Source organism: Rattus rattus, chromosome 3, assembly GCF_011064425.1.
Source record: "Rattus rattus isolate New Zealand chromosome 3, Rrattus_CSIRO_v1, whole genome shotgun sequence".
Lineage (NCBI taxonomy): Eukaryota > Metazoa > Chordata > Mammalia > Rodentia > Muridae > Rattus > Rattus rattus.
Window position 1 is genome coordinate 40,507,827 of NC_046156.1, and position 25,961 is coordinate 40,533,787.

The 25,961-nt window shown below is 37.1% G+C and overlaps 1 protein-coding gene across 1 annotated transcript in view; it reads right to left on the reverse strand.

Moving 5' to 3' along the window:
• The window catches only part of Dpyd (dihydropyrimidine dehydrogenase), an 813,096-nt gene that overhangs the window by 155,788 nt on the left and 631,347 nt on the right, over positions 1 to 25,961 (reverse strand). Inside the window, exon 19 of the mRNA XM_032896921.1 lies at positions 21,830 to 21,972. Coding sequence (XP_032752812.1) covers positions 21,830 to 21,972 — 143 coding nt within the window. The remainder of the gene's footprint in view (positions 1 to 21,829; positions 21,973 to 25,961) is intronic.

Consider the following 25,961-nt stretch of genomic DNA (forward strand, 5'->3'; position numbering starts at 1 on the left):
CGTACTACACTTTGCTTATTCGTTTACCATGTTGGTGGGGACTTGTATTATCTCTACTTTTTGGATATTTGGAATATTGCTGCTTTGACCTTCAGGATATAAGTCATTTTGATTGATATTTTGATATATGATCTCTTTTCATACGTTAAATAAATAGATGAGTGATTTCTTGTCAGTTTGTAGTAACATTCTTTTACTTTCCACTGATAATGCATGGAGTCTCATATTTCTTCACATGCTTAGTGTGACTTTTGAAAGGGTGTCTATTGACACCATCATTCTAGTGGGCAGAAATGACAACACAATACAACTACACATGACGTATTAAAATAACAGACTCTGGGACAAACAGTCTGAACTTAAATGAAGCTCTGTGATCTGACTGTGCCGTACCTTGTTATGTTTTTGGTCCACATAATGGCACTGACTTAGTCTAGGAGAGCTGCTATAAGAGTAATATTGGGTGGCTGAAAGAGCAAATGTTTAGCCTGGGAAGTCCTTGATCAAGGGGCGATCAAATGTGGTGTATGGTGAAATGTACCAACAGCCTTACTCTCATGACATCCTGAAATGGGAGAATATTAAGAAAGTTCTCTTTGGTTTCTTCTATGAATGAATTAATCCCATTTATGAATTTCCTCTTGAATTAGCCAAATTATCTTCTGATACAATTACATTACAGTCCAGGATTTGAATCAAAGGATTTAGAAGGGGGACTCTGTAACAAGAGCTACCTTATAAAATTATTACAAATGTTGATGAGTTAATATAGCTTGATACATAAAAGTGTCTGTCACATAGTAAAATCTACATGAAGATGAACTATTTTCATTTTATCATGCAATTTGCAAAATTACAGCATACTTAGCCTGGTTGGGCACTATAGTTAGTTCTAGGAGATTTTTCATGTTCTCATCAAAAATTTTACTTTTATTTTTTATTGTGTGTGTGACTATATGTGTATGCATGTGTATACGTGTTTACATGCAGTCATGTATGCAGTCAAACAACAACTTTCAAGGATCAATTTTCTCTTTCATGTTGGCTCAGGAAGTGAACCCAGGTCCTATTGAGATATCCTGCTATACCCTGTTAAGTTCTCTTAATGAGCGTGTCTTATATGATATTACTTCAGCTACTCAAGTGAATTCTCACGTCTGAGCACAAGAATGATATGTTCTATGAAAGTCAAATGAAAGATCATTCATATAGTAAAGACTTGAAAATGCCAGATAAACCCACCAAACCACCGCTAATCATATAGGTTAGATGATAGCTTGTTAACAGAAGTCTATTTGATCCTTCACATATCTCATCCAGATAAATAATGAAACTGCCACAGGAAGTTTCTGTGCTTTTATATCATCAATTACTTGAACATAAGGACCTCCCTCCTTCTCCTCTTTATGATGTCTCTTTGTTTCCTTGTCTCTGTTCTCCTGTACTCACTTGCTTGGTATCCAGTGAACCACTGGTGCATAGAAGCAAAGAACAACCAGGAAAAAACTCAAAGGGATGATATTCCTCCTGAAGCCCTGCTCCTCATTTTAAACTCTTTTTCTAAAAACACAAATTTCGCCCCATCTTTCTCATGTGTCTTCTGATTGACACCTAGAGAGGAAGCTCTGCAGTCATGCTGATTATTTAAAAGAAATCTACTCCTGAAAGCATTTTAGAGCATGTCACAGGTGAGTCTAGCTGCAATCAGTGATGGTCTTTCTATGCATAGGTCACTGCTTCCTAATCTCTTCTAGCTATAAGTGTTGAGATTTCAGCTGAATGTTCTAACAGAAAGCCATGTTTTACTTCACACCACCCATCTTCTTCCCGTTTGGACAAAACATTAAAGGAACAAACTAAGTCTAAGTTATGGTATAGCAAAAGTGGCATTATAAGACTGGATGCTGCTCCATTTCCCTATGTAACCACTCAGAGTTTTAGCAACATCTTATTCAACTATTTGTGGTATATATAGTTTTCTCAAAACAACCCTGAAATTCCACTTAACACCAGTCAGAATGGCTAAGATAAAAACCTCAGGTGACAGCAGATGCTAGGAGAATGTGGAGAAAGAGGAACACTCATCCATTTTTGGTGGGATTGCAAACTGGTAAAACCACTCTGGAAATCAGTCTGGAGGTTCTTCAGAAAATTAGACATTGAACTACCCGAGGACCCAGCTTTACCTCTCCTGGGCATATACCCAAAAGATTTTCCAACATAGAACAAAGACACGTGCTCCACTATGTTCATAGCAGCCTTATTTATAATAGCCAGAAGTTGGAAAGAACCCAGATACCTTTCAACAGAGGAATGGATTTAAAAATGGTGGTACACTACACAATGGAGTACTACTCAGCTATCAAAAACAATGACTTCATGAAATTCATATGCCTATGGAATGAACTAGAAAATATCATCCTGAGTAAGGTAACCCAATCACAGAAAAACACATTTGGTATGCATTCATTGATAAGTGGATATTAGCCCAAAAGCTGGAACTACCCAAGATATAATTCACAGACCACAGGAAGCCCCAGAAGAAGAATGACCAAAATGCGAATGCTTCCACTCCTTCTTAAGTTTTTCATTCTTATGAAAATAGTAAAACTTATTTGCTTGTAGAAGAAATGGTACATAAAAGTAGGCCTCCCAAAACATGTGACAGAGATTGCTTAAACTATTAACTTATTGACACACATGTATTTTTTTAATCATTGTGACTATCCAAATAGAATTTTGATTTCCATGTGTGTAGAAGCATTATTTTGGATAAATGGTACCCTATACCATGTCTTAGGGTATGAAATGGCCTTAGACCAGATGGGGGGCTGAGATAGTTATCCTCCCCCCACAAGGACGAAATTCATGTGGAGAAGAAAATGAAGTGAACAAAAAGTTTCCTCCCAATTATCCTGTTATGGCTGTTTGAGATATGTTCAGTTGGCTGTCTTTATAAACAGGGAAGGAGGAATATCTAAATTGTAAATGTCCTATATCCTATATACAATCCTCTCTCTCTCTCTCTCTCTCTCTCTCTCTCTCTCTCTCTCTCTCTCTCTCTCCATTTTGTTATAATGTAGGCTTTATTCCCAATAAACACAATTACACATAACCTTCTCCTTGAGTTCTGTCATATAAAATAGACCGACACACGGTATTGAAAAGTTAGAATAGAGGACTAATAATTTTAGTATAAAATTCTAGGTCAGTGTAAAAAAAAAAACTATTGTTTAATAATGCTGCTGTTGTTGCTGCTGCTGCCTGACATCTGGTGTCAGCAGTCTTCTTATTTTATTCCATGTTTTCTCTGATATGCTTTACATGTGGCCACACTTAAGCATGACATCCATAATATTAGACATTAATATTTACACATTAACACAAAGTTAATAGAGAAATAATACTCATGTATGATGGGCCCAAATTCATATAGCTGATGAGCAGCAGAGCTCAAGTTCGAATCCACGCATGTCTGATGCATTTTTATTTGTGTCTGAAGTTTTCCTGGGTAAGGGAGAGTGCTCAGAGGCTTCCTACTGCTGTTTGGCAATTCCAATACTGGTATTGCTGCATGGGTAACTGATTCTGGAATGCCCTACAATGAGTCTTTGCAACTCAGTGTATGATCAGATTGGGTGTCGAGACAGTGGAGATCTACTCTTTTGGGAATTTGTGGCATCAGTCTCCACCTCCCAGGCAATTCGTCTTGTAATATTCAAGATGAAGAGTTTCAAAATACACTCAGCTGAACCAATCTCTCTTCCATCTGTAGAAAAGTACTTCTTTCCCATTATAGAGGCCACTGAAGGATGCGCTTTACTTTGTGTTTGATACAAGGCATTTTAATTTTGCCGTGCATCCTTTCATCACCCACCACAGAGTTTCTAGCACATTTGTTCTGCATACAAAGGGGCATCCTTATGCACAGGCTCATTAGGTACCATCGTAACTATTTGGGAATAAATACAAAGGTTCCCACTTTATGTGGTCTGGATACTGATGACGGAAAATGACCTCTATTTTTCCTCTCTGTGGCTCTATTTAAAATAATGACTGCAGACTCCTTAAAAAGAATGCCATTTGTGTGTCAATGGACAGAACAGAGGGTCAGATCACTTGTGATAATTGCAAATTAATCTTCTCCTGGTAATGCATTAACTGCACACTATTGATCTACAATGGAAGATCAGGACTCCTGAGAAGTAAGTTATATTTCCTTGAGTTTTTGGAAAGTGATGTTTGCATTTCTGTGTTTGCTTTTCTTACTTCTTCAACAGTGCATTTTTTCTTTCACATCCCAAGATCGTTTCTAACTTGTAATTAGAAGCCATAAAAATTCATGTCTCTGTTTCAGAAAAACATTTTTGGAAATCTACTGAACTGTAAGTTGAAGCATAAACCTCATATGAGATGCATAGGTTCATATTTTGAGAGCGCCATGCTTTTGAATGACTGGATTTCACTTAGATACACTAAAATTCCATTTGGTCTTTTATAAAAAAAATGGCAGTTTGTTGAGAAGCCTGCAGCAAAACATTTGAAAGTTTCCTTTAAAAGCATGCATCTTAGGAATCTGGATGATATGACTTCCCTCTTAGGAAGGAACTTTAAACATACTTATAGTTTATTTTACAAACAAAAAAATTGGTATGAGAGAAGAGGCAAAAGCCTCATAGGGTAAATATCTGTGCATTTCTTCACACAAAACTACTACTGATTATATACACATCCATAATTTCTCATGTTTCTGTCAAAGGTTTATTTAATGTCTGTATATACATGTGTGTGCATTATACAACAGACACATGAGGGTAAAAAGACAATGGATGGCAGTTAATTATTTTTCCTACTGTGGAGGATACAGGAATATATTCTAGGTCTTTAGGCTTAACCACTGGTACTTCTATCCATCAAGCCATCTTATCAGCACTTGTATCGAAATTCAATCTGTAATTATTTTTTTGTATTGTTCCAAAGCATGAATTTCAATGAGAACCCAATTCTGTGACTAGTGTAGACTAGATTCATAAGGTCATGTGGATAAGCTTGACCTCTGAATTATGTATTGGAAGTCAATGAAAACACAGAGATATATTTATTACTTTTTTACTTTTTAAAATTTTTAACTGCACTGTACACAGTTCTAAAACTTGATACATATTATTTCAATATTTATTACAGTGCTATATATATATATGTCTTTAATTTAAAAATCTAATATATCTCAGATATTTTATGTATTTACATTTCAAATGTTATCCCCTTTCCCTCCTCTCCCATTCCCCCTCTCCCTGCTTCTCTGAGGATGCACCCATTCCCACCTCAATGCCTTGGCATTCGCCTACATTGAGCAAATGAGCCTTCATAGGACTAAGGCTTTTCTTCCTATTGATGCTGGACAATTTCTGCTACATATGTGGCTGGAGTCACTTTGATAAGAACTCCCTTAACTCCTTTCTACAGCCCTTAAACTTATACCTTTACTGACTTCCATAAGGTTTGTAAGCCATTACTGTAATTTCCAGTGAAAAGTCTTTAAACATTGTTCTCAGGCTCACGAGAATTTTCTTAGTTCACTCTCATTTCTGTTTCTAGCAAAAGACACAATTAATACTGTAAAATAAAACCTGTCCCCAAATTATTTGATTTTTTTTCATTCCCTGGTAAATCATTATCATTGGCACCAAGAAAACCTTTAATAAATGTCAGCTGCATGACTAGAATTACAGAAGCCTGGTTCTGTTTTTTTTTTCTCTCTAGGAGTTTATAATTAATTAGAGGCAGAAACAATCAGAGTTGATATTCATTTTACAAGTAGACTGAGAGCTGAACCACGGTGCTGAAGACTCCCTGACATGCCAATCATTGCTGGATAATGAGAGGGTTGATGGGACCAGGTGGCCGGAGCTTGAGAAAGATATCCAGGGAACAAGGACTCTGAATTGTGATTCTGTATTTAACATACTAAAGTCCATTTTCCCTTCTAGCATCCAAATAAGAAAGATACTCCAACTTCTGTATTATAAATAAACAAACAAACTAAGGTTTATAATAATAATAATAAGCTGGTATTAATCTAGATAATAATGGTGAAGCCAGATGCTAAATAAAGAAAATTGTACCTTAAAACTCCTGTCTTCTTTGCAATGAGTATACATGCATTCACCAGAACACATAACAATAGCAACCACACATTGTGAAGAGGTTGAAAAAATGGAATGAATTGAAATATTTGTAGTTTGTTATAGCCAATGTACCCTTCTATAAGTTCTATTCAGAAGGGAAACGTTAAGCGTATTATTTGACAAGATGGAAAGCAGTATCACAATAACCCTTATGTGAGACAGTGACCTAGAGGCAAAGAGGCACAGAAATAGAATGGTCCAGCTTTAATTTCATTTCATGAGCAAGAGCTATTACCAGTGCTTAGAAAGCAGGTTTCAGAGCTTGGATGTATTTGATATGGTTTTTGGTTTCAAGATATAGGTGGCCTGTGATTCGGTAGCATTTTATCTGTATCTTTTTTCCTCATCTCTTCTGTATATGTTTTCAAACTTTACATATATTCAAGCTTCAATATCAGGCATTACGGAAGCCATTTTCTAATCTAGAACGGATGGAGAACTTGTCAATACTGCTGCATACCAATGGTCTCAGAAGACAGGCAACAGTTTACTAACAGGAAAGGGAGGAAGAAGTGAAAAGTGGGAAAGAGAGGCATGAGGTAAGTCATGGTATATTGCAGCAAATAACAATGCCTGGGCTGCATTTTTTTTGGGAGGGGAATGCATTGTGGACACAGTGACCAAGTATGAGCCCTACTATAAACAGAATTGCACATATGGGCGCAGGATAGAACGATCAAAGATGAAAGGTTTAGTTTGTTATTTTTGCAAAGAGTAATTGCTTCTCATATATGCAAAGGTGTGTTTAAATAAAAGTAGGCAAATTGCTTCTGAAAATGCAAATGTACTTTGAATGCATCAGGATAAAAAGAGTGAGCATGAAGAAAAGTGGTTATAACCCATGGGCTTCATTTGTACAATGAGCTAATGATTCACGATCATTTAAAAATGTAATTAAGAAAAGTAATAAGGGATTACATCAACTGATACAGAGAATGGCAGGGTACAAATTGAATGCCGTGATCAGAAACTCTCACAGAGGTAAGCATTCAGGAGGAGCCAACTGTGAAATACATATTTTTGTGGTATATTTTCATCCCAGTTACAAGAGAAATTCTGATCTAAAACCTCAGGGAAATTTTAAAATATATTAAGCACATGATAAAACCACATGCTTTAAGAAAGGAATCTGTATTGCTCTGCTTGGGGATGAATATTTAATAATGTTTTTCTTTGTATTGAATATAGATGATGATGTTTTATCATTAGCATAACACATACTTGAGAATGTGTTTTCTTCATAAGTAAAGGATCTGTGTTAATAAACACATATTTTAAGGAGATAGTCAAAAATATTTACATGCAGTTAATTGAATATAAAGATAGCTCTTAATAGATCTTGAAGAGAGAATTAAAATCTTAAAGAATAAAAACAAATAATTAAAATTGAATAATATACAGGGTATAAAAGGGTAGAGGAAAGAGATAAATAATACTAAAATAAATAGTTTGGAAAAAGCCATAGGAAACATTATTTTATAAGCCTACTCAAATAGAAATATACAACACATACCTGTGTATGCAAACATACATGTACTTATGCCACATGGGGTGATGGTGCTCCCCTCAAACGCCACGCATTATCTAACAAAACCAGAGTGTCGCATGTGGGAAATCTCATTGCTGGTTGTTATTTGAAGGAATACAGGTCTCCCAAAGAACATAGGCAATTGCCTTTAACCTTGGTTGCCTTTCAGTACTTGAAGATAAGATGTTATTGCTGAAGATGCCACACACTTCAGACTCAGAATCTCGAAGAATTAAGTTGGAGATGATGTGAAAATCTCATTCCTGAGGATTGGCTCCCATTGAATCAGAAAGTGCCACAAAAGACGCAGTGGGAAAGAAGAAGAAACTGGGACTTGTACCCAGATGGAAAGCCTTTGAATAACCAGCAATGACTGACCTAGCAATGCTGCCACAATGGTTCAAGAGTGGCATGGGAATAACTAACAGTTGTCTAATATGACTTAGGGGCCGCCGAATGAAGTGCAGTTCAGGCCTATTGCTATAAATTTAGCTAACTGTACATGGCTGGAGGGGTTGTAAATCCTGGAGAAAAATATGCTACTGCAACTTTTGTAAGCCGATGTAACTTCTAAATGAAGTAAACATTTGTCCTCATACCAACAGATGAGTGTAGCTCTTGCCCCTTATCACAGAGACTCTTATTGCACAGAAAAAAGACTACGAGGGACCCACATCTGGTAACTCCAATAGATGTATCTGCCATGCAAGTCTCATAGCTTAAGGAAAACCATGAAAGAAGGAGGAGAGCCGGAGAATCAGGATACTTGTGGCTATATAGTATGCCCTAGAAGTGACAGACAAAACACATCTATGGAATCTCCACCGTGATTGCCTAAACAAGATTTGCATGACAACTCAAGCTGATTCGCCAAAGAAGACAGAGGAAATTCCAGGAGATCCCAACTCTAGTAGTCAAGGCTACTGAAAGGAGAACAGGTGGGCTCCTGCATAGATTCTGCAAGCCAAGTGGTCAGTTCTGGACAGATGTTCATGTATGCCACATTAAATAGTCTCTGATATATCTCTATTCTATCTCTATCTCTATCTCTATGCTTACATACACGTACATACATAGAAATACACACATAGCATATTACGGAATAATAAAGAATAAAAGATCACAGATTGGAGAGGGAAAGGGAAGACAATGGAGGAGTTGGAGAGGAAGAGCTATGGCTCTTATGAATGGGGTTCTCAAAATGAACACCATATCACGAAAGTACAAGCTAAATTCTTCACGGAGAAGGTGGTCCTTGTCTCCTCCTTTGGGTGTGCCCATTTCAGAAGAATGTCCTCGGGTGTTGGCACCACTCAAAATCATGTCTTAAGACTGCATTTCAAGATCTTTACTGAAGTCAAATTCCAACCTGACAGTAGGAAGGCAGTTGAGTCAGCTCAATTCACACAGCAACTCATTAGTCAGATGCCCTTAAGGATTGTTGACAGGAAATTAGTTAAGTTCTTAAAGTACAAAATTAGTTAGTGATAATATTTTAAAAACTGCCTCCCCTATGTTGCCTATTTCTCACAACCATTTAGATGAATACATTATGATACAATTTGGTAAAACTCATTAATGGCAAGCCACAGCACACTTAGAGAGAGACTAGTAAATAGGAACTAGAGAAAAGCAACACAGAAAGCAGAGACTTACAAAATAACACGCAGAAGGAACACTGAAACACCTATAATATAATTTTGGCCTTTGAAGGTCGAAAAGTAAAGCAAATCATTGTTCAGGATTTTGGTCAAACATATGAAGACCAAGAAATAAAACTTGCAGCAAACAGTGATCTGTACATATAATATAAAAGGGTCAGATAACATAAAGCCTTGGGGTCAGGGTCAATAAGAGAGTCAGCCAAATGACATTTATAAAACAACAGCCATCGAAACTACATGCCACTCTATCTGCTGGCACTGCAGTTAACTCGCCATTATTTTGTAATATAAAATAGTCGTCTTGTGACAATGTTGTTTTTTTTTATAGAGTAAAACTGTCTTTCAAAAATATTAGATTTAATTTCCATTAATTTCCATTGACTCTAGATGCTAATGCTTCTGTCAAGTGGAGAATATGCAGTCACTTGAAGGCCCAGTGGGTTTCCATTTAATTTCTTTCCTTTGCTTATAAACAACATTTGTTGCCCTGGAATCAAGATGCTTTTTAAAAATTACAACCTCTTGAAAACAGTCTTCCATTAAAGTCATTTAAAATAATGTAATAATTGACACGGTAATTAGAACTTCATTGAATGGGATACTAAGGCTATATTTTTCTTATATGTTATCGGAAGAATATAGAGATTCTGCCTTTTATGTGTCTACTTACATTTCACTCTTTAAATTGTAAATTAAATACCTATTAAAGCAAGGCAATAGAAAATTGCATAATGGAAATTAAAATGTGCCTATCTTCACTAATTATATGAAATAGTTCTGATAACATTTACAAATCACTTTGGTATTCTCCATCTACCGCACTCTAGCTTTAAAGTGAATGACCATAGGAAAAAAAAAAGATAAAGAATCATTGAATAAGTACTTTTCTGGAACTCAGTGAAAATTTGGAATATTGTGTATCATTATTTTTAGAGAATCTTATGGTGCACATCAACAAAATCTGGGTTCGTAAGTCTCCATGTACATTATGAGTAAGGAAAAGCCAATACTGTCACCACCGCTGTGGAAACAGAGGTATCCCCCTCATCCTCCAGTTAATCTTTTATTAAGTAGTTTTAATAAAGTTATAATTGTCCTGTTATCTTTTTTTACAGTGACTGTCAAGCTTTCTTGCTCTACCATATTTCTTGATTCTCTATTAACATCAGTGACAACCCTTTCACGCAAATGGTGAAATGTGAAAATCAGCCATACCAAATCGTTGAGAGTGCGGGTCATAATTATACACACATGAGCTGACGGTTTCCCCACATCCTGAGTGAAGATTCTGAAGAGATTGAACTATAATGTCAATGTCACTAAATTGAACTACACAAGTTCAAATTCAGTTGAACGAAGTTGCTCTTTTCTGTATCCTCTATCGATAGGCATTGGTGGGGAATGAGCATTTTGTAAGGATGACTATTGCTTAAAGCAGTGGCAGGCTGGGTTTAGGCAGAGATACAAAGACCCAAACAACACTTAAGCAGACATTATAGACCATGCTTAAATTGGAGGAAGGGGATCTATGACTCAGTAGGAAGGCATGATCCTAGACTCACAATCAAAACCAATCAAGAAGAGTCAGACTAGGGAGAGAGCTCAGGTAATATAATGCTTTCTACACAAGCATGAAGGGACGACTGAGTTTGGTTCACAAGCATACGGGTAAAATAATGGAGGAGGGGCTCTGTTGGGGGAGAAGACAGAAGATCTCTGGAACACAGAAACATGATGACCAGCTGGTCTTCATATCTATGAGCTATACGTTCAGTGAGAGTCTGTTTCAAAATTAGAGTGGAGACTGAATAAGAAGACACTATCAATTCCTTGAGTCTACACATAGACTGTAAACACAGACAGACAGATGATAGATGATAGATAGATGGATGGATAGGATAGATAGATAAATAGAGAGATGGATGGATAGATAAAGATGATAGACTAAATAACAAAAGAGACATCGAAGTTAATGTATTAAGACCCTCCAACTTTCTTTATGAAAGGATTAACTCCATTGTACTGTTCAGGAGCAACTGATTGGTAACAGAAGCAAGCTCCATAACTGTAATATAGCCCACCAAAGAAATTGCAAGGAGTTTGAGAATATAATTTAACCAAGATGTATTTATAAATTTTAGTACCTGGAACTTACTGATAATTTTCATCTAGTCTCTTAATAGCACTGATTTGCATATTGTAATGAAAGGCTGTCAAATAAGATGAAAAAAAAACAGGGATTTCAAAGACACAGAATTCACTGTAATAAATTAGAAGTCAGGTTGACTGACAAAGGTATGAGTAGCTATCTAGGAACATAAACCCGGAATAGGATTTTAGCATTATTTCTAGGAGAGAGCACAATAGCAAGTTCCTCTATAATAGTAATTTTCACTCCAAAGTTGTACTAGAGAACCCATTTGTTGTACTCAGTGTGTTTCTTAACTACATTCTTAGATTTTATAGTCTGTATTCATTGAAACACTAGGGTACGTGGCACTTGGTTTGTATAGTTGATTGTATATACTTATGGCATATGACACTAGGACATGCAATTAGGTTGGCAGTCTACTAATACGTCCATGATTTTACACACTGCTATTGTTATTCATTAGTAGTGTTTAAGCTGTAAAAGGGAAACCCAAGTTTGTCCTCATAATGCTTTTTCAGTAAACAGCATTCTAGCAATAATCCTCACCTGGATTTCAGATCTTCATCCCTCATAAATGTGAAATTGTTCTTTAGAAACTATACCTTCCCTTCTTGAAACTGCATCTGTCAGTAATTCTTCCATGCTTCCCCCCTGATCAGAAACACCCAGGTATGCGAGATCTTTTATTTGTTTAGTCTCCCCATATGATGAATATGAAGAAGCAGCTTGACTTCTGTGTAGCTTAAGAAACTTAGTTTAATGACCCTGAGGGTGGTGATCTGTTATAAAATGTGGAGTATGCTTTTCACAGTCTTCCAATTCATGCCTGCTCACGCAATACCACACATACAGTTGCAGTTGGGGTAGGGAGGGAAGGAGGGAGGGAGAGGGAGAGGAAGAGGGAGAGAGACAGAGAGACAGAGAGACAGAGACAGACACAGACAGAGACAGACACAGAGAGACAGCGAGACAGAGAGAGACAGAGACAGACAGAGAGAGAGACAGAGAGAGAAAGGAGAGAGGAGAAGAGAAAGCACCTATGGTTTCTTCATTCATTGATTGATGGTCACATTGTTCAGACAAAATGCATACATCTGTGCAAGTTAGCACTTTAATTTCTTTGGGGGTATCTCACTCTATAGATGTTAGGATTCTACGGAAGTTCTGCTTTTAAGGTTTGTGAGAAATGCTCACACTGTTTTCCGCATGGATTTGAAGATCTACACTCCCAACAGTGTACTCACATCTTCTCTCTGCTTTCTCACAGGCTCTGGCTGTCTTTGTTACCTTTGATCTTTAACTCTCAGCTATTCCAATAGACATAAAGGTACATCTTACTGAGGATTTGAGTTTTCCTAAAAATGTCCTATATGGACACCTTTTCATATGCTTGTTAAAGACTTATCTATCTTCTTTGGGGAAATACCTATTCAGGTCGTTTGCCCGTGTTAAATCAGGCTGTACTCTTTATCACACACTTGCTCCTTTCCCCCGTCTAACCCTTAATATTTGTTAAATTCTCTTATACAGTTGTATAAACTCCTTATCTAGTTTGGAAATTTACTCCTTAGAAAATACAGAGCCTGCAAATATTTTCCTCAGCATAAAGGCAGATTTTCCTTTCTGTATATGTATATGCATATGTGTACGTGGGTGTATGTGCTCATATGTGTGCTTATGTAGGCACTGTAGATTAAAATCAAGGAGTTTTATCAATTCATCTCCATCTATTTTTTTTGTGAGAAAGCATCTCTTAGTGAACTTGGGGCTTGAAGATTCAGTTATGTTTGCTGCCCACCAAGCTTTGGGTACTGAATCTGGTGCTAAAGACTCAAACTAGTATGCACAGCAAGCATGATATCCACTGATCTAGACACATCATCACTTACATGCAAAATTCTTATGCGGTATTTATTCCTTTTGGTATGAAGAAGCATATAATTCTGAATCACTACTCTTGGTTATTTATGGTTTTACTGCCTGGTCTTTCTGTGTCCTATTATAAAACAAGCCATGGCAACAGTATTCAGGGAAAGTCCCCCTGTGTTCCTTTCTTGGCATTTTACAATTTCAGATCTTATGTTTCTTGAATTCATAGTTAACAGTGTGTGTGTGTGTGTGTGTGTGTGTGTGTGTGTGTGTGTGTGTTGCATTGTGTACATGACTGGATGAACAATTTTATGGGACACATAATGATTAAGAAGGACAGTATATTCTGTCATGCTTACAGCAGATGAAAGAAATTTTCCATTTACTTTTGAAATGAAAACACTTTCTCAAAATCCTGTCTTGGTTTCCAAATACAAAGTAGAATTTGAAATTACTGCTTGAGTATAAAATTTTCCTTCACTAAGGATCCAATCTATATTTCACTTCGGAGTAGAAATGGTTAATTTGATTCACATAGAAGCAGAGACTGGGATAGGGGCAGGGAATAAGAGCCAACAGGCAGAGACAATCAGGGAAATGGGCGGGCAATAAAGAAGAGAGGTGAAGGTCTCACAAAGATTAAAGCTGCTTGACAGAGAGAATTTTATGGAGAATTAAAAAAGGAAAAGGATAACTAAAATCAGATTTTGACTAGTGCTGAAGGCCAAGCTGACATTAAACACTGAATTTGGAGCAAATCCAATTGGCAGAGTTGCTTGAATTTCTCTAGTAATATCCAGCAGTTTAGAAGTATAGAAAATGAAAGGTTATATTAACCCAGGATTAGGGAGCAGAGTGGAGTGGAATTCAGTTACAATGGAAAAGAAGCAGATACATTATACAACCCCCACCCAACTGAGACACCCTGCCCAATTTCAAGTTTGGTCAATTTGTGATCACCCAAGGAATATTTTAATACTGATATTTCTTCAGATTTTAGCTAAACTTTTTAAAACATGTTTTTTGACTGAATGATAGTCTAATTTCAGCTAATGGTAACATTTGTACACAAATCTATAATTTTCTGCCAGGAAATCACGTTGGGTGTAGACTTTATATATTTGGGATCCAATGTTCTGGAGTTCTTTTTTTGTGTGTGTGCAAGTTATTTACAACATTCCCTGCCGCAGTGAAAAGCAAGAGGAATTTTTTTCTGATTGTGTAAACAACGATTATATTCATAATGAGAGTTGTGCTAAGATAAAAATTAACTCAAGCACAGTTGACACACAATGTTTCTGATCTACCTCACATAGTCAATGCGTGCATGGGTGACTAATGGCTGTGACATGACCTGGTGTGAAAGGACACAGTGAGGCCCCCTCCGGGGAAACCCCCCAGCATCAGGGGCTGAATGAAGAAGTCATTCTGGGTAGAAATGAGTTGAAAGGGCACCTTTTGAAGTAGACCAGACAGCATGGCAGCCATGTGCCGATGAAATAACTCACAGGAAAAAAGGTAAGGAGTGAGATAGAGACAGACAGTGGACAGACATTTAAATTCCTGAGACCAAAGTCCAGGCATGTTCAAAATATCTGAATTCTTTTGAAAAGAATCTACTGCATTGTGTTTTTTTCTTTCTGATTCTCTAAAGTACCTTCTTTTAAAATTTGGTTGCATTGTGTATGTATGTGTGTGTGGTGTTTGCACATGTATGTGCATGTGTGTGAGCATGTATACGTACAGGCCATTATACTTACGGAGGTCAAAAGACAACTTGTGGAAGTTAGTTTTCTCCTTCCATCAAGTGGTGTCCAGGGATCAAATTCAGGTTGAGAAGTGTGTCACCAAGAGCCTTTCCTGAGTCTTCCCCTGAGGCCAGACCAGGCAGTCCTCTGCTATATATGTGCTGGGGCCATGGACCAGTTCATATACGCTGACTGGTTGGTGGCTCAGTGTTTTCGAGCTCCTAGGGGTCCAGGTCAGTTGAGACTGTTGTTCTTCCTATGGGGTTGCCCTCTCCTTCAGCTTCTTTAATCCTTCCCCTAATTCAACCCTAGGGGTCCCTGACTTCAGTCCAATGTGGGGTGTAAGTGTCTGCCTCTGTATCTCTCAGATGCTGGGAGGGCCTCTGAGAGGACAGCCATGCTAGGCTCCTGTGTATAAGCACATCACAGCATCAGTCATAGTGTCAGGCCTTGGTAGCCCCCAGTTAGATGAATCCCAAGTAGGGCTGGTCACTAGACCACCTTTCCTTCAGTCTCTACCCCAAGTTTTTCCCTGCGGTTCTTTTAGACAGGAACAGTTCTGGGTCAGAAAATTTGACTGTGTTGGTAACTCTGTCCCTCCACTTGAGACTCCTTCTACTGGAGATGGATTCTTCAAGTTCCCTCTCCCCACTCTTGGTCATTTCAGATAAGGTCACACCTGTTGAATCCTGAGAGTCTCTCACCTCCCAGCTCTCTGGTATTTTCTAGAAGGTCCCCTCACCTCCCATTACCTAAAGATACATATTTCCATTCATTCTGCTGGCCCTCTGGGCTTCTCTTTGGGTACCCCTTGCACGTGTACATGATCCGGTTGCCCTTTTCCCCTACCCTCCACCTCCTGTCTCTCACCCAGGTTCTTTGCTCCCTCTCCCTCCCATGATTATTTTCTTCCCCCTTCTAAGTAGTATTGAAGCATCCTCATGTGAGCCTTTCTGCTTTTAAACTTCTTGTGGTCTGTGGGTTGAATCCTAGGTATTCTGTACTTTTGGGCTAATATCCATTTATTTGTGAGTACATACCATGCACATAGTTTTGGATCTGGGTTACCTCACTCAGGATGATATCTTCTAGTTCTCTCCATATGCCTGCAAAATTATGATGTCCTCTTTCTTAACAGCTGAATGGAATTCCATTGTGTAAATGAAACATATTTCCTATTTCCATCCTTTGGCTGAATGACATCTAGGTTGTTTCCAGCTTTTGGCTATTACAAATAAGGCTGCTATGAACATAGTGGAGCATATATGTTCTTGTGGTATGATAGAGCATCTTTTGAGTATTTGCCCAGAACTGGTATAGCTGGGTCTTCATGTAGTACTATTTCCAATTTTCTGAGGAATCTTCAGATTGATTTCCAGAGTGGTTGTACCAGTTTGCCAGCAATGGAGTAGTGTTCCTCTTTCTCCACATCCTCACCAAACATGTGCTTGAACTTGAGTTTCGGTGTGAGATGGAATCTCAGGGTTGTTTTGATTTGCATTTCCCTGGTGACTAAGGACTTTGAACATTTCTTTAAGTGCTTTTGGCCCATTTGAGATTCTCTGATTTTGAATTCTCTGTTTAGCTCTGTACTGCACTTTTAAGTTGGGCTATTAGGTTTTTAGGGGTTAAATTTGTATGTTCTTTATATATTTTGGATATTAGCCTTACATCAGATATGGGGTTAGTGAATATTATTTTTCCCAATCTGTAGGTTGCCATTTTGTCCTATTGACAGTGACCTTTGCTTTACAGAAGCTTTGCAGTATTATGAGGTTCCATTTACCAATTGTTGATCTTAGAGCTTGAGCCATTGAAGTTCTGTTCAGAAAATTCTCCCCTGTGGCAGTGAGTTCATTCCTACTTCCTCATCTGTTAGATTCACTGTATCTGGTTTTACACCAACATACTTGATCCACTTGGATTTGAGGTTTGTGGAAGTCTTAAATATGGACCCATTTTCATTTTTTCTATGTATGTACAGACATCCAGTTAGACCAGCACAATCTATTAAATATTTTTCCCATTGTATGTTTTTGGTGCTTTTCTCATAGATCAAGTGTCAATAAGTGTGAGGCTTTATTTGTGGGTCTTTAATTCTAATCTATTTATGGACATATCTGTCTCTGTACCAGTACCATGCAGTTTTTATCACTACTGCTTGAGATCAGAGGAGGTCATTCCCCTAGAAGTTCTTTTATTGTTGAGAACTGTTTTGGCTACCCTGTTTGTTTGTTTGTGTGTTTTTGTTTTTTTGTTTTGTTTTGCTTTGTTTTTACATATGATTTTGAATTTCTCTTTCCATGTCTGTGAAGAATTGTGTTGAAATTTTGAAGAGGATTATGTTGATTCTGTAGATTGCTTTTGGAAGGAAGTCCATTTTAACTATGTTAATGCTACCAGTCCATGAGTGTGGGAGATCTGGATACCCCAACACACCTGAAAAGCATGGTGTTTACCTAAAATCCCATCTCATGAAGATAATAGAGACATTTAAGGAGGATATAAATAACTCACTTAAAGAAATACAGAAAAATACAGCAAAACAAGTAGAAGCCATTAAAGAGGAAACAAATAAACCCCTTTAAGAAATAGAGCAAAACACAAACAGGTGAATGAATTGATCAAAGCAGTTCAAGACTTAAAAGTGAAAGTAGAAACAATAAAGAAATTACAAATGGTGGTAACCCAGGAAATGGAAATCCTAGGAAATAGATTCGAACCACAGATGCAAGCATCAACAACAGAATACAAGATAAGAGAATCTCAGGTATAGAGGACACCATAGAAGGTATTGGTACAAATAAAATACATAGCATAACAAGCTCCTAATCCAAATCATCCAGGAACTCTCCAGTGGCTATCTCCAGTTCCTCTTCCCACTGTTACATATTTTTATGTAATTTCCTGACCATCTGTAGCTCTCTTCTGTTCCCTCCAGTACTTGATACTGCCCCCTTATTTCTTTCCCCTCCTTGCAACCCCATAGGAAGAACAACATCAGCTGGTTGGACTAGCCTGTGCTCCCAGGAACTAGACCACCAACCAAGGAGTGTACATGGAGGACACATAGATAACAGAGAATGGTCTTGTCTGACATCGGTGGAAAGGGAGGCCCTTGGTCAGGTGGAGGTTTGATGTTCAGTATAGATGGATGCTGGAGCATTGGGGTGGGAGAGGGTAGGTGGGTGGAGGAGCACCCTCATAGAGGCAAAGGGAAAGGAGGAGAGGGAAGTTGTAAGATGGGGGCTTATGGAGGGGTAACTGGGAAATGGGATATCAATGGAGATGTAGATGAATAGAATGGTTAATAAAAAGAAAGAAAGAAAAAGAGATAGCCATAAATGCACTAGAAGCCTATAAAACAACAAAGAGATTGGACCAGAAAAGAAAATACTCCTGTCACATAATAATCAAAACACTAAATGTTTAAAACAAACTAAGAATTTTAAAAGTGGGAAGAGAAAAAGGCCAAGTAACATATAAAGGCAGACCTATCAGAATTATACCAGACTTCTCAACATAGACTCTAAAATCCAAAAGATCCATGTCATGAAGACCCTAATAGAATAGAAATGTCAGCTAAGGCCTCTATAGCTAGCAAACCTTTCAATCATCATAGATGAAGAAACCAAAATATTCCATGAAAAAATTAAATTTAATCAATGTCTATCTACCAATCCAGTCCTACAGAGAATTATATAAGAAAAACTTCAATACAAGAAGAGTATCTACACCAAAGGAAAACCAAGGAATGAGACATCCCTCCACAAACCTGAAAGGAGAGGTTCACACACACACAATACTACCTCCAACAACAAATATAACAGAAACTAACAACCGGGTGCCTTGAATATATCTCAACACCAACACACTCAATTCCCAAATAAAAAAGATACAAGCTTACTGGCTGGATAAGCAAGCAGGATCCTGCATTTTGGTACAGACAAGAAACACACCTCTGTGACAAAGACAGACACTACCTTACAGTAAAGGGCTAGGAAAAAGTTTTCCAAGCAATTGTTTCAAGAAATAAGCTGGAGTAGCCATTTTAATATCCAATAAATTACACTTTCAAACAAAATTTATCAAGAGAGAGGGAAAGATGCTCATCCCCATCAAAGAAAAAAAATCCACTAAATGGATTTACCTGATATATACAGAACATTTCACCATAAAACAAAAAAGCAAAAAAAAAAAAAGATATCTTCTTCTCAGCACCTCATGGAACCTTCTCCATAATTGCCAAAATAATTGGTCACAAAACAAGCTTCAAATGATAGAGGAAGTTTGAAGTAATCCCATATATCCTATCAGATTACCAGAGACTAAGGCTAGATTTCAATAACAACAAAAACAACAGAAAACCCACTTACCCAGGGAAACCGAATAACTCTCTACTCAATGATAATAAAAAAATCAAAGACTTCCTAGAATTCAATGAAAATGAAGACACATCATTCCCACAATTTTAGGACACAATGAAATCAATGTTAAGTTTCCTTGTAAAGAAATTAGAGAGATCCTACACTAGTAAATTAACAGCACACCTGAAAGCTTTAGAGCAAAAAGAAGTAAACACACCCAAGAGGAATAAACAGCAGGAAATAATCAAACTCAGGTTAGAAATCAGATACTTAAAGCAAATAGAATGATAGAAAGAATCAACAACCAAAAGCTGGTTCTTTGAGAAAGTCAACAAGTTAGATAAACCCCTAGCCAAACTAACAAAAGGGCACAGAGACCGTATCCAATTTAACAAAATCAGAAATGAAAGGGAGACATAGCAACAGAAACTGAGAAAATTCAAAAAACAAAATCAGATCTTACTACAAAAGCCTATACTCAACAAAACTGGAAAAATCTAGATGAAATGATGAATGATTTTCTAGACAGAGACCGGGTCTCAAAGTTAAATCGGGCATACTATTCAAACAGTCCCATAACCCTATGGAAACAGAAGCAGTCATTAAAAGCTTCCAACCTTCTGTACATCTTTCAGAATCTGTTTACATTTGCTTCATGCTCAAGGGATCTAGCTATATTTAGTGGAGATTTGAGGGCAAAATAAGTCTGTTACACTTCATTGGAAGAATGGCACTTTGATTTGTATTTTGATTTATAAAACTTCTGTGCTCAACTTTGTATCAACTTTAAGATAATGTTTTATATAGAATAAGAAACACAAGTTATTTGAACTCTACCTTTTTGATACTGAACTTAAATGATATTAAACTTTGCTTTCTTTTCTTTTATTAATTTATTTTATATATTTTCATTCCAAATGTTGCCACTCTTCTTGATCACCCCGGGTAATAAAAACCATAATAATGGGGAATTACTTTAAGTAATGTGAGTTTTTTCATTGTTTGGTTGAGTCAGACCTCAAGCCTGTGTAACTCCCCTGCAGAGAACTGCTGATACTATAATGTCCAAAGACTACTAGATCCACATGGAGTAATACTTTGAAAACAAACATCTAAATAAAATGGAAGCTGGACATGATAATACTAGCCTATAACCTAACATTCACGGTCATGCGGATTGTGGGTTCAAGACCAGAGGAAACAAGTGTCCTCTGGACCCCAGCTTCTGGAAACTTTTCTCTCCACAAGTCCAGCACTTTTCTGGATGACATATACAACTGAGTCACAGTGCACCCAGCAGGCCCCAACCTTTTGCTTTGATCAGAGACTGACTTAAGACCTTTAAACTCTATAAAGCTAAGCCTGGCGCATCCTACCCGCTCTCCCATCTGTTCTACAAAACCCAAAAATTACCCTTGATTATGTTACAGGTGCACAAACTCACTGGATGATCCTTCCCCTACCTCTCAGAAGTTCTCCATGATTAGGTCACCTGTGACTTTCTGAATTCCCACATTCCCATCCCTGCTTGCTCCCAAGAAAGCTGCTCATCTGGTTTAGAGACAATACATGACAGTTGTTTTCCTAAGGTGGCTATTGGCCTAAGATTTTATATTATGCTTCACAATGGTACGAAGAAAGGTGTTTAACAAGCCCCTCCTCCAAAAATAAAACCAGATCAGTCTCAGTAAAATAAGAGGAAATGATATTACAAAATTCGTATTATGTATGTCAGTTAGGATTGTTAGGAATCTCTTTGTAAAAGCTTTGGAAGAACTTTCCTCAGACTTTTAGTATAAGAAGCTCAATAACAAATTAATTGTTTTGTAACATGAATGTCAGAGAGCCAATGACTTCTCTGTGTGTCAAGAAGTTAGGAAATGAATTCAGTAATACCTTCAGGCACTCTCATCAGACTAGCTGTTAGCCTCATCTGTTTCATTCATTTCTTCCTGGAGATCCCATTTTACATACATTTTTTTTCACATTGCAATTCTTTCTAATCTGATAGTATATAGTATGCATCTGTTACCTGGTCATTTATTCTAGGACAGATAGATAGATGAATATCCTAACAAAAGGCATTCACAATAGGAGAGGAAGTGGGGTCTAGGTTTTCTCGGACTCAAATCCAAATAGCAATGGGTGCTACCATTTTGCTTATCCACTCCCTATTTCTTTGGAGGTTTCCAAAGCATGCATATCTGTCACATGATTACCTTGTTGGAAAATCACATGATTTACCTTGTATTGGGAAATTACTTAAAAAACAAACAAACAAACAAACAAAAACCAGAAAGGCATAAGCCCTACCTGGAGAACCGAAGCACCACTATGAAGAAACTGAAGTCCACTTTCAGCTGAGTCAATTCCACCTGTGGCCAGTATAGGAAACCCAGGCAAAGCGCCGGCAATGGCGGTCACAGCTCTCAAAGCAATAGGCCTGATGGCAGTTCCTGCAGAAGATAAGGAAGCCATATGGTTAGAATGTCTGGCCTGGGCACATGCTGTCTTATATTTAGCATGACACAACAGCAGCAGTTTTCAAGACAAATTTACAATTGCTTTATCTGTTTTCAAAGTGTTTTAGGTTCTCAGTGAATGTAGATTTAAGAACTTCGGTGCTATTATCAAGTCTAGACAAGTCACAAAATAGGCACGAAAAGCCTAGAACTCTTACATAAACTATACACAAATTATGATTTGATAAACACTGAGGTGTAAGTGGGATTGTACAGAGCATTCAAACATCTGTTCTAAATAGAGTCAGGGAACAGAAAGCTTTGGAAAAGAAAGCAATCACGTAGAGTATGCAAATGGCAAACAACTCTGTTATTTTCTGACAAATACAAGGAAGCTGGTTTGAATACAGAGGCTGGCAACCCAAGCCCTGAAGAACATGCATGTTCTATGTTGCTCTGCATGTGTATTTTACACAGTTCGAAGATGCATAGGAAGCCTGATATAATCTTACCTGCTAGAAAATTCAAATAAAATTAAAGAAAACTAAATTGACTCCTGTAATAAGAATACACATGTCACTCTCTCTCGACACACAGGTGTGCGAATACGCGCATGCACATGCGAGCGCGCGCGCGCGCGCGCACGCACACACACGCACACACACTTGTTACCAATATCTTACTCCCTAACCTAACAGACATAAAAATTGCGTAATGGATAGACCACACTGTAGTGATTTTAAGTAAGAATATATTGTACTAAAGCTACTTTGGAGTTTCAGCTACATCCCAGAGTGAGCTAGTAATATTCTGATATTCTGAGGATCAGCCATGCTAATGATGCCTTCAAACATTTTCTAAGTTAAAGATAGTTCTAATTATGAAGGAATTTGATTTTGTCTGAAACCAAAGTCCACTAAACAATGCAGATATGCAGTTCCTTCAGGATCCCATTATCACTTCCACCATCAGCCTGACCAATATGAACCTAGAATATTTTATGGGGGGGGCAATATTCTAGGAAAACACACACACCCAATGTCCCTGGCAACCAATGGCTTTTCATCTAACAGTTTACTTCCTATACAGTGATACCAGGTGTAGCATGAACAAGAGAAAAGCTTGGAGACAGTAAAATAGATCAGTGGTTGGAGGAAGGGGGAGAAGGGAAGGAGGGATGCGGAGGCAGAGACAGAAGAATTTTGGAAGTGACACTGAGAGGCGTTGTAATGGCTGGTGCACCTCGTTACCCACTAAGCCAAGTTCATGGAACATAAAGCACAGAGGGTGAAGCCTGCTGTGAAGTGTGGGCTTTGGGTGCTAATGACACTGATGTATCTACAGTTGTAAGTGCAGACAATGTGTGTGTGTGTGCGCGCGCGTGTGTGTGTGTGTGTGTGTGTGCGCGCGCGTGCAGGATGCGTTATCAAGTATAGGAAGAACCTTTGTTCCTTCCTTTCAGTTGTGCTATGAGTGGAAAATGGCTCATTGTAAATAAGTTCTCTTACAAAAGAAGTGTTTTTCTTTTTTTTTTGAGATGTTTTTATATGTTTCATACTAAAGTAAATGTATGCATAATGGATGTTTCCTTATTATCACTAAATGTGTATATGGGAATGCTTTCTTATTTCTCTCTTACCTAAAAGCTTCTTACCGATTATCCTACCCTGATACTTCAGAATTTCACACAGGTGTTTAGAATACAATTTATTAAGTTAGACACACGAGAAACTAGACATCATGATTTTGTTTCTATGCCAAAATATTTATTAATGGTTTCTTGTTACCTTTATATTTTAACCATAAAAGGATAGTATAGCAGGTAAACTATTGCATACAGTACTATATACTGTAGGTATAATAAAATAAATATAACTATGAATATAGCTAAAAGGACACCCACAGCATAAATATTCAGACAGACTAGCCAGAACTAACTGCATAAGAGACTGTTCAATACATACTTAGCCAATGGGTTCTTGATATAGATGTTACTTTGAACTAATAAAGAAATATTGGTATTCTTTTCCTTCCCTTATTTATTTTACCCAAGAGACTAAAGAAAATTTGAGCTAAGCAGATAAATAATTTATTTCTCACTTCACTGTTAGAAGACTATCATTAACACTAAGGGGTAAAATTTCAAAGTGGTATACAGGGATTTGTCCGCATATTCCAATTGATATTAATGGACATCAAATGGCAAAATCCCAGGATACAGCTTTGAAAATTTAACCAGTTACATTTAAAGGGCAACATTATTACACAAGTGTTAAGAACACCCGCAAATTCTCATTGGCATTTGAGGGAGTTCAATTAGGTCAATACGACATTTTCTATTTCATGTTTTCCTTCCATTCCTTAAACTTTTCTAATGTGCATAATGAACATGAAAACCTTTCAAACTAATAAAGGCATCTTTTTCTTCCTTTTTTGTAAATTAAGAGGAATTATGTTCTCTGTGGAAATGTGAACCAAAGGTGAAGACATAGATCTTCCTGTTGTTGAGCAAGAATGAAGTCATCTTTTATTGATATTATTATAAACTCCATTTGATTAAAAATAACTGATTCAATAGGTCATAGAACCCATCTGTTCTCAGCATTTTTTATTGGGAAGTAGGTTTAATAAGTGATTCTCATCTATTAAGAAAGTTATTACGAAGACTGAAGGTGTAGGAAATAATTGTGCTAAACTGCAAAGTAAAAATCTCCTTATAGTTTCCAGATGAGAAAAGTGGAGAGATGAGAGATTCAAGATGAAAATTAAAATCCAATATGAATAATATATACATGCATCCATATAAAACATAACTGTACATAACCAAGTGCTAATTTAATTGAATAGAAACTTTCAGAATCCTAACTGTTGAGATAGTGATTTTTAAAACATTGCCACTGTTGTTACAGATTTTAGAACAAAAACTAAGGAATAAGTAGTTAGTCCAACAGCTAGAGATATATGAAGACAGACTCATCCTTGAGAAAAACAAACAAACAAACAAGAAAATCTGTTCTACAGAAATCAACTAGCGGTATCATACCATTTAAGTTAAGCTGTTGTCGATGTGGGGTGGCTAGAGGAACATGACAGAAAGTTCAGTGACATCAAGCCATTTTTGTTGCAACTGTGTGGAAATGTCCAGTAAAGGTCAAATTATCCTACATCTCTGAATCGTGAAGCAATCTGAAAGCTCAAGGAAAGGATGGAGAGAAGGAGGTGTGGAAGGAGGGAGCAAAGGACAGATGGAGGGAAATAAGGAAGGAAGAAAGGTCAAAAGGAAGAACTGGAACAAAGCTTTGATTTGCAGGATTTGATCAAGTGTTCTGGTTTGCACGAAAGGTGTCTCCTGGAGTCATTGAGGGTCTAGACTGAACTGTAATTCCAATATAATAAGTATGGCTTCCCGGAAGTCATAAGTTCAAATGCAAGTCAGTGTGCTGAAATCTTTGAATTGACCACAGATCATTTCCAGATTGAGCATGTTTTAGAAAAATATTTTCATAATTGGAAGACCTTGAATTATGCTTGAAAAATATCTACTTTATTCAGATATTGCTTAAATAAATACAGTAATTCCATTTGCTATAGCAGTGTTTTGGTATGCACATAAGAACACATTATGACTTAGGATTTTTACTTAGTGTTCTTTTATTCAGCAATTATCCAAAAATATTTTCAAGCATGTATATTTTCTTTCAATTTGAATCCTAGTTTTATACTCATGATACTCAAAAGATAGCACTTCTTACTTCAGTAGATTATTTCAAAGTATATAAGTTTTATGATACATTATTTATGTGCCATTGGAAAACATAAATCATGACTTTTGGATATCATATATTTTATGAATATGAATTTTACAAAGAAATTAAATTGAAGATTAATTACAGTCTACAACAATATCAAATCATGGGGCTAACCATTGTGGCTTAAACATTATGCTACAGTCTGTGAAAGGTTGCAAAGATTCCTTTATGTTG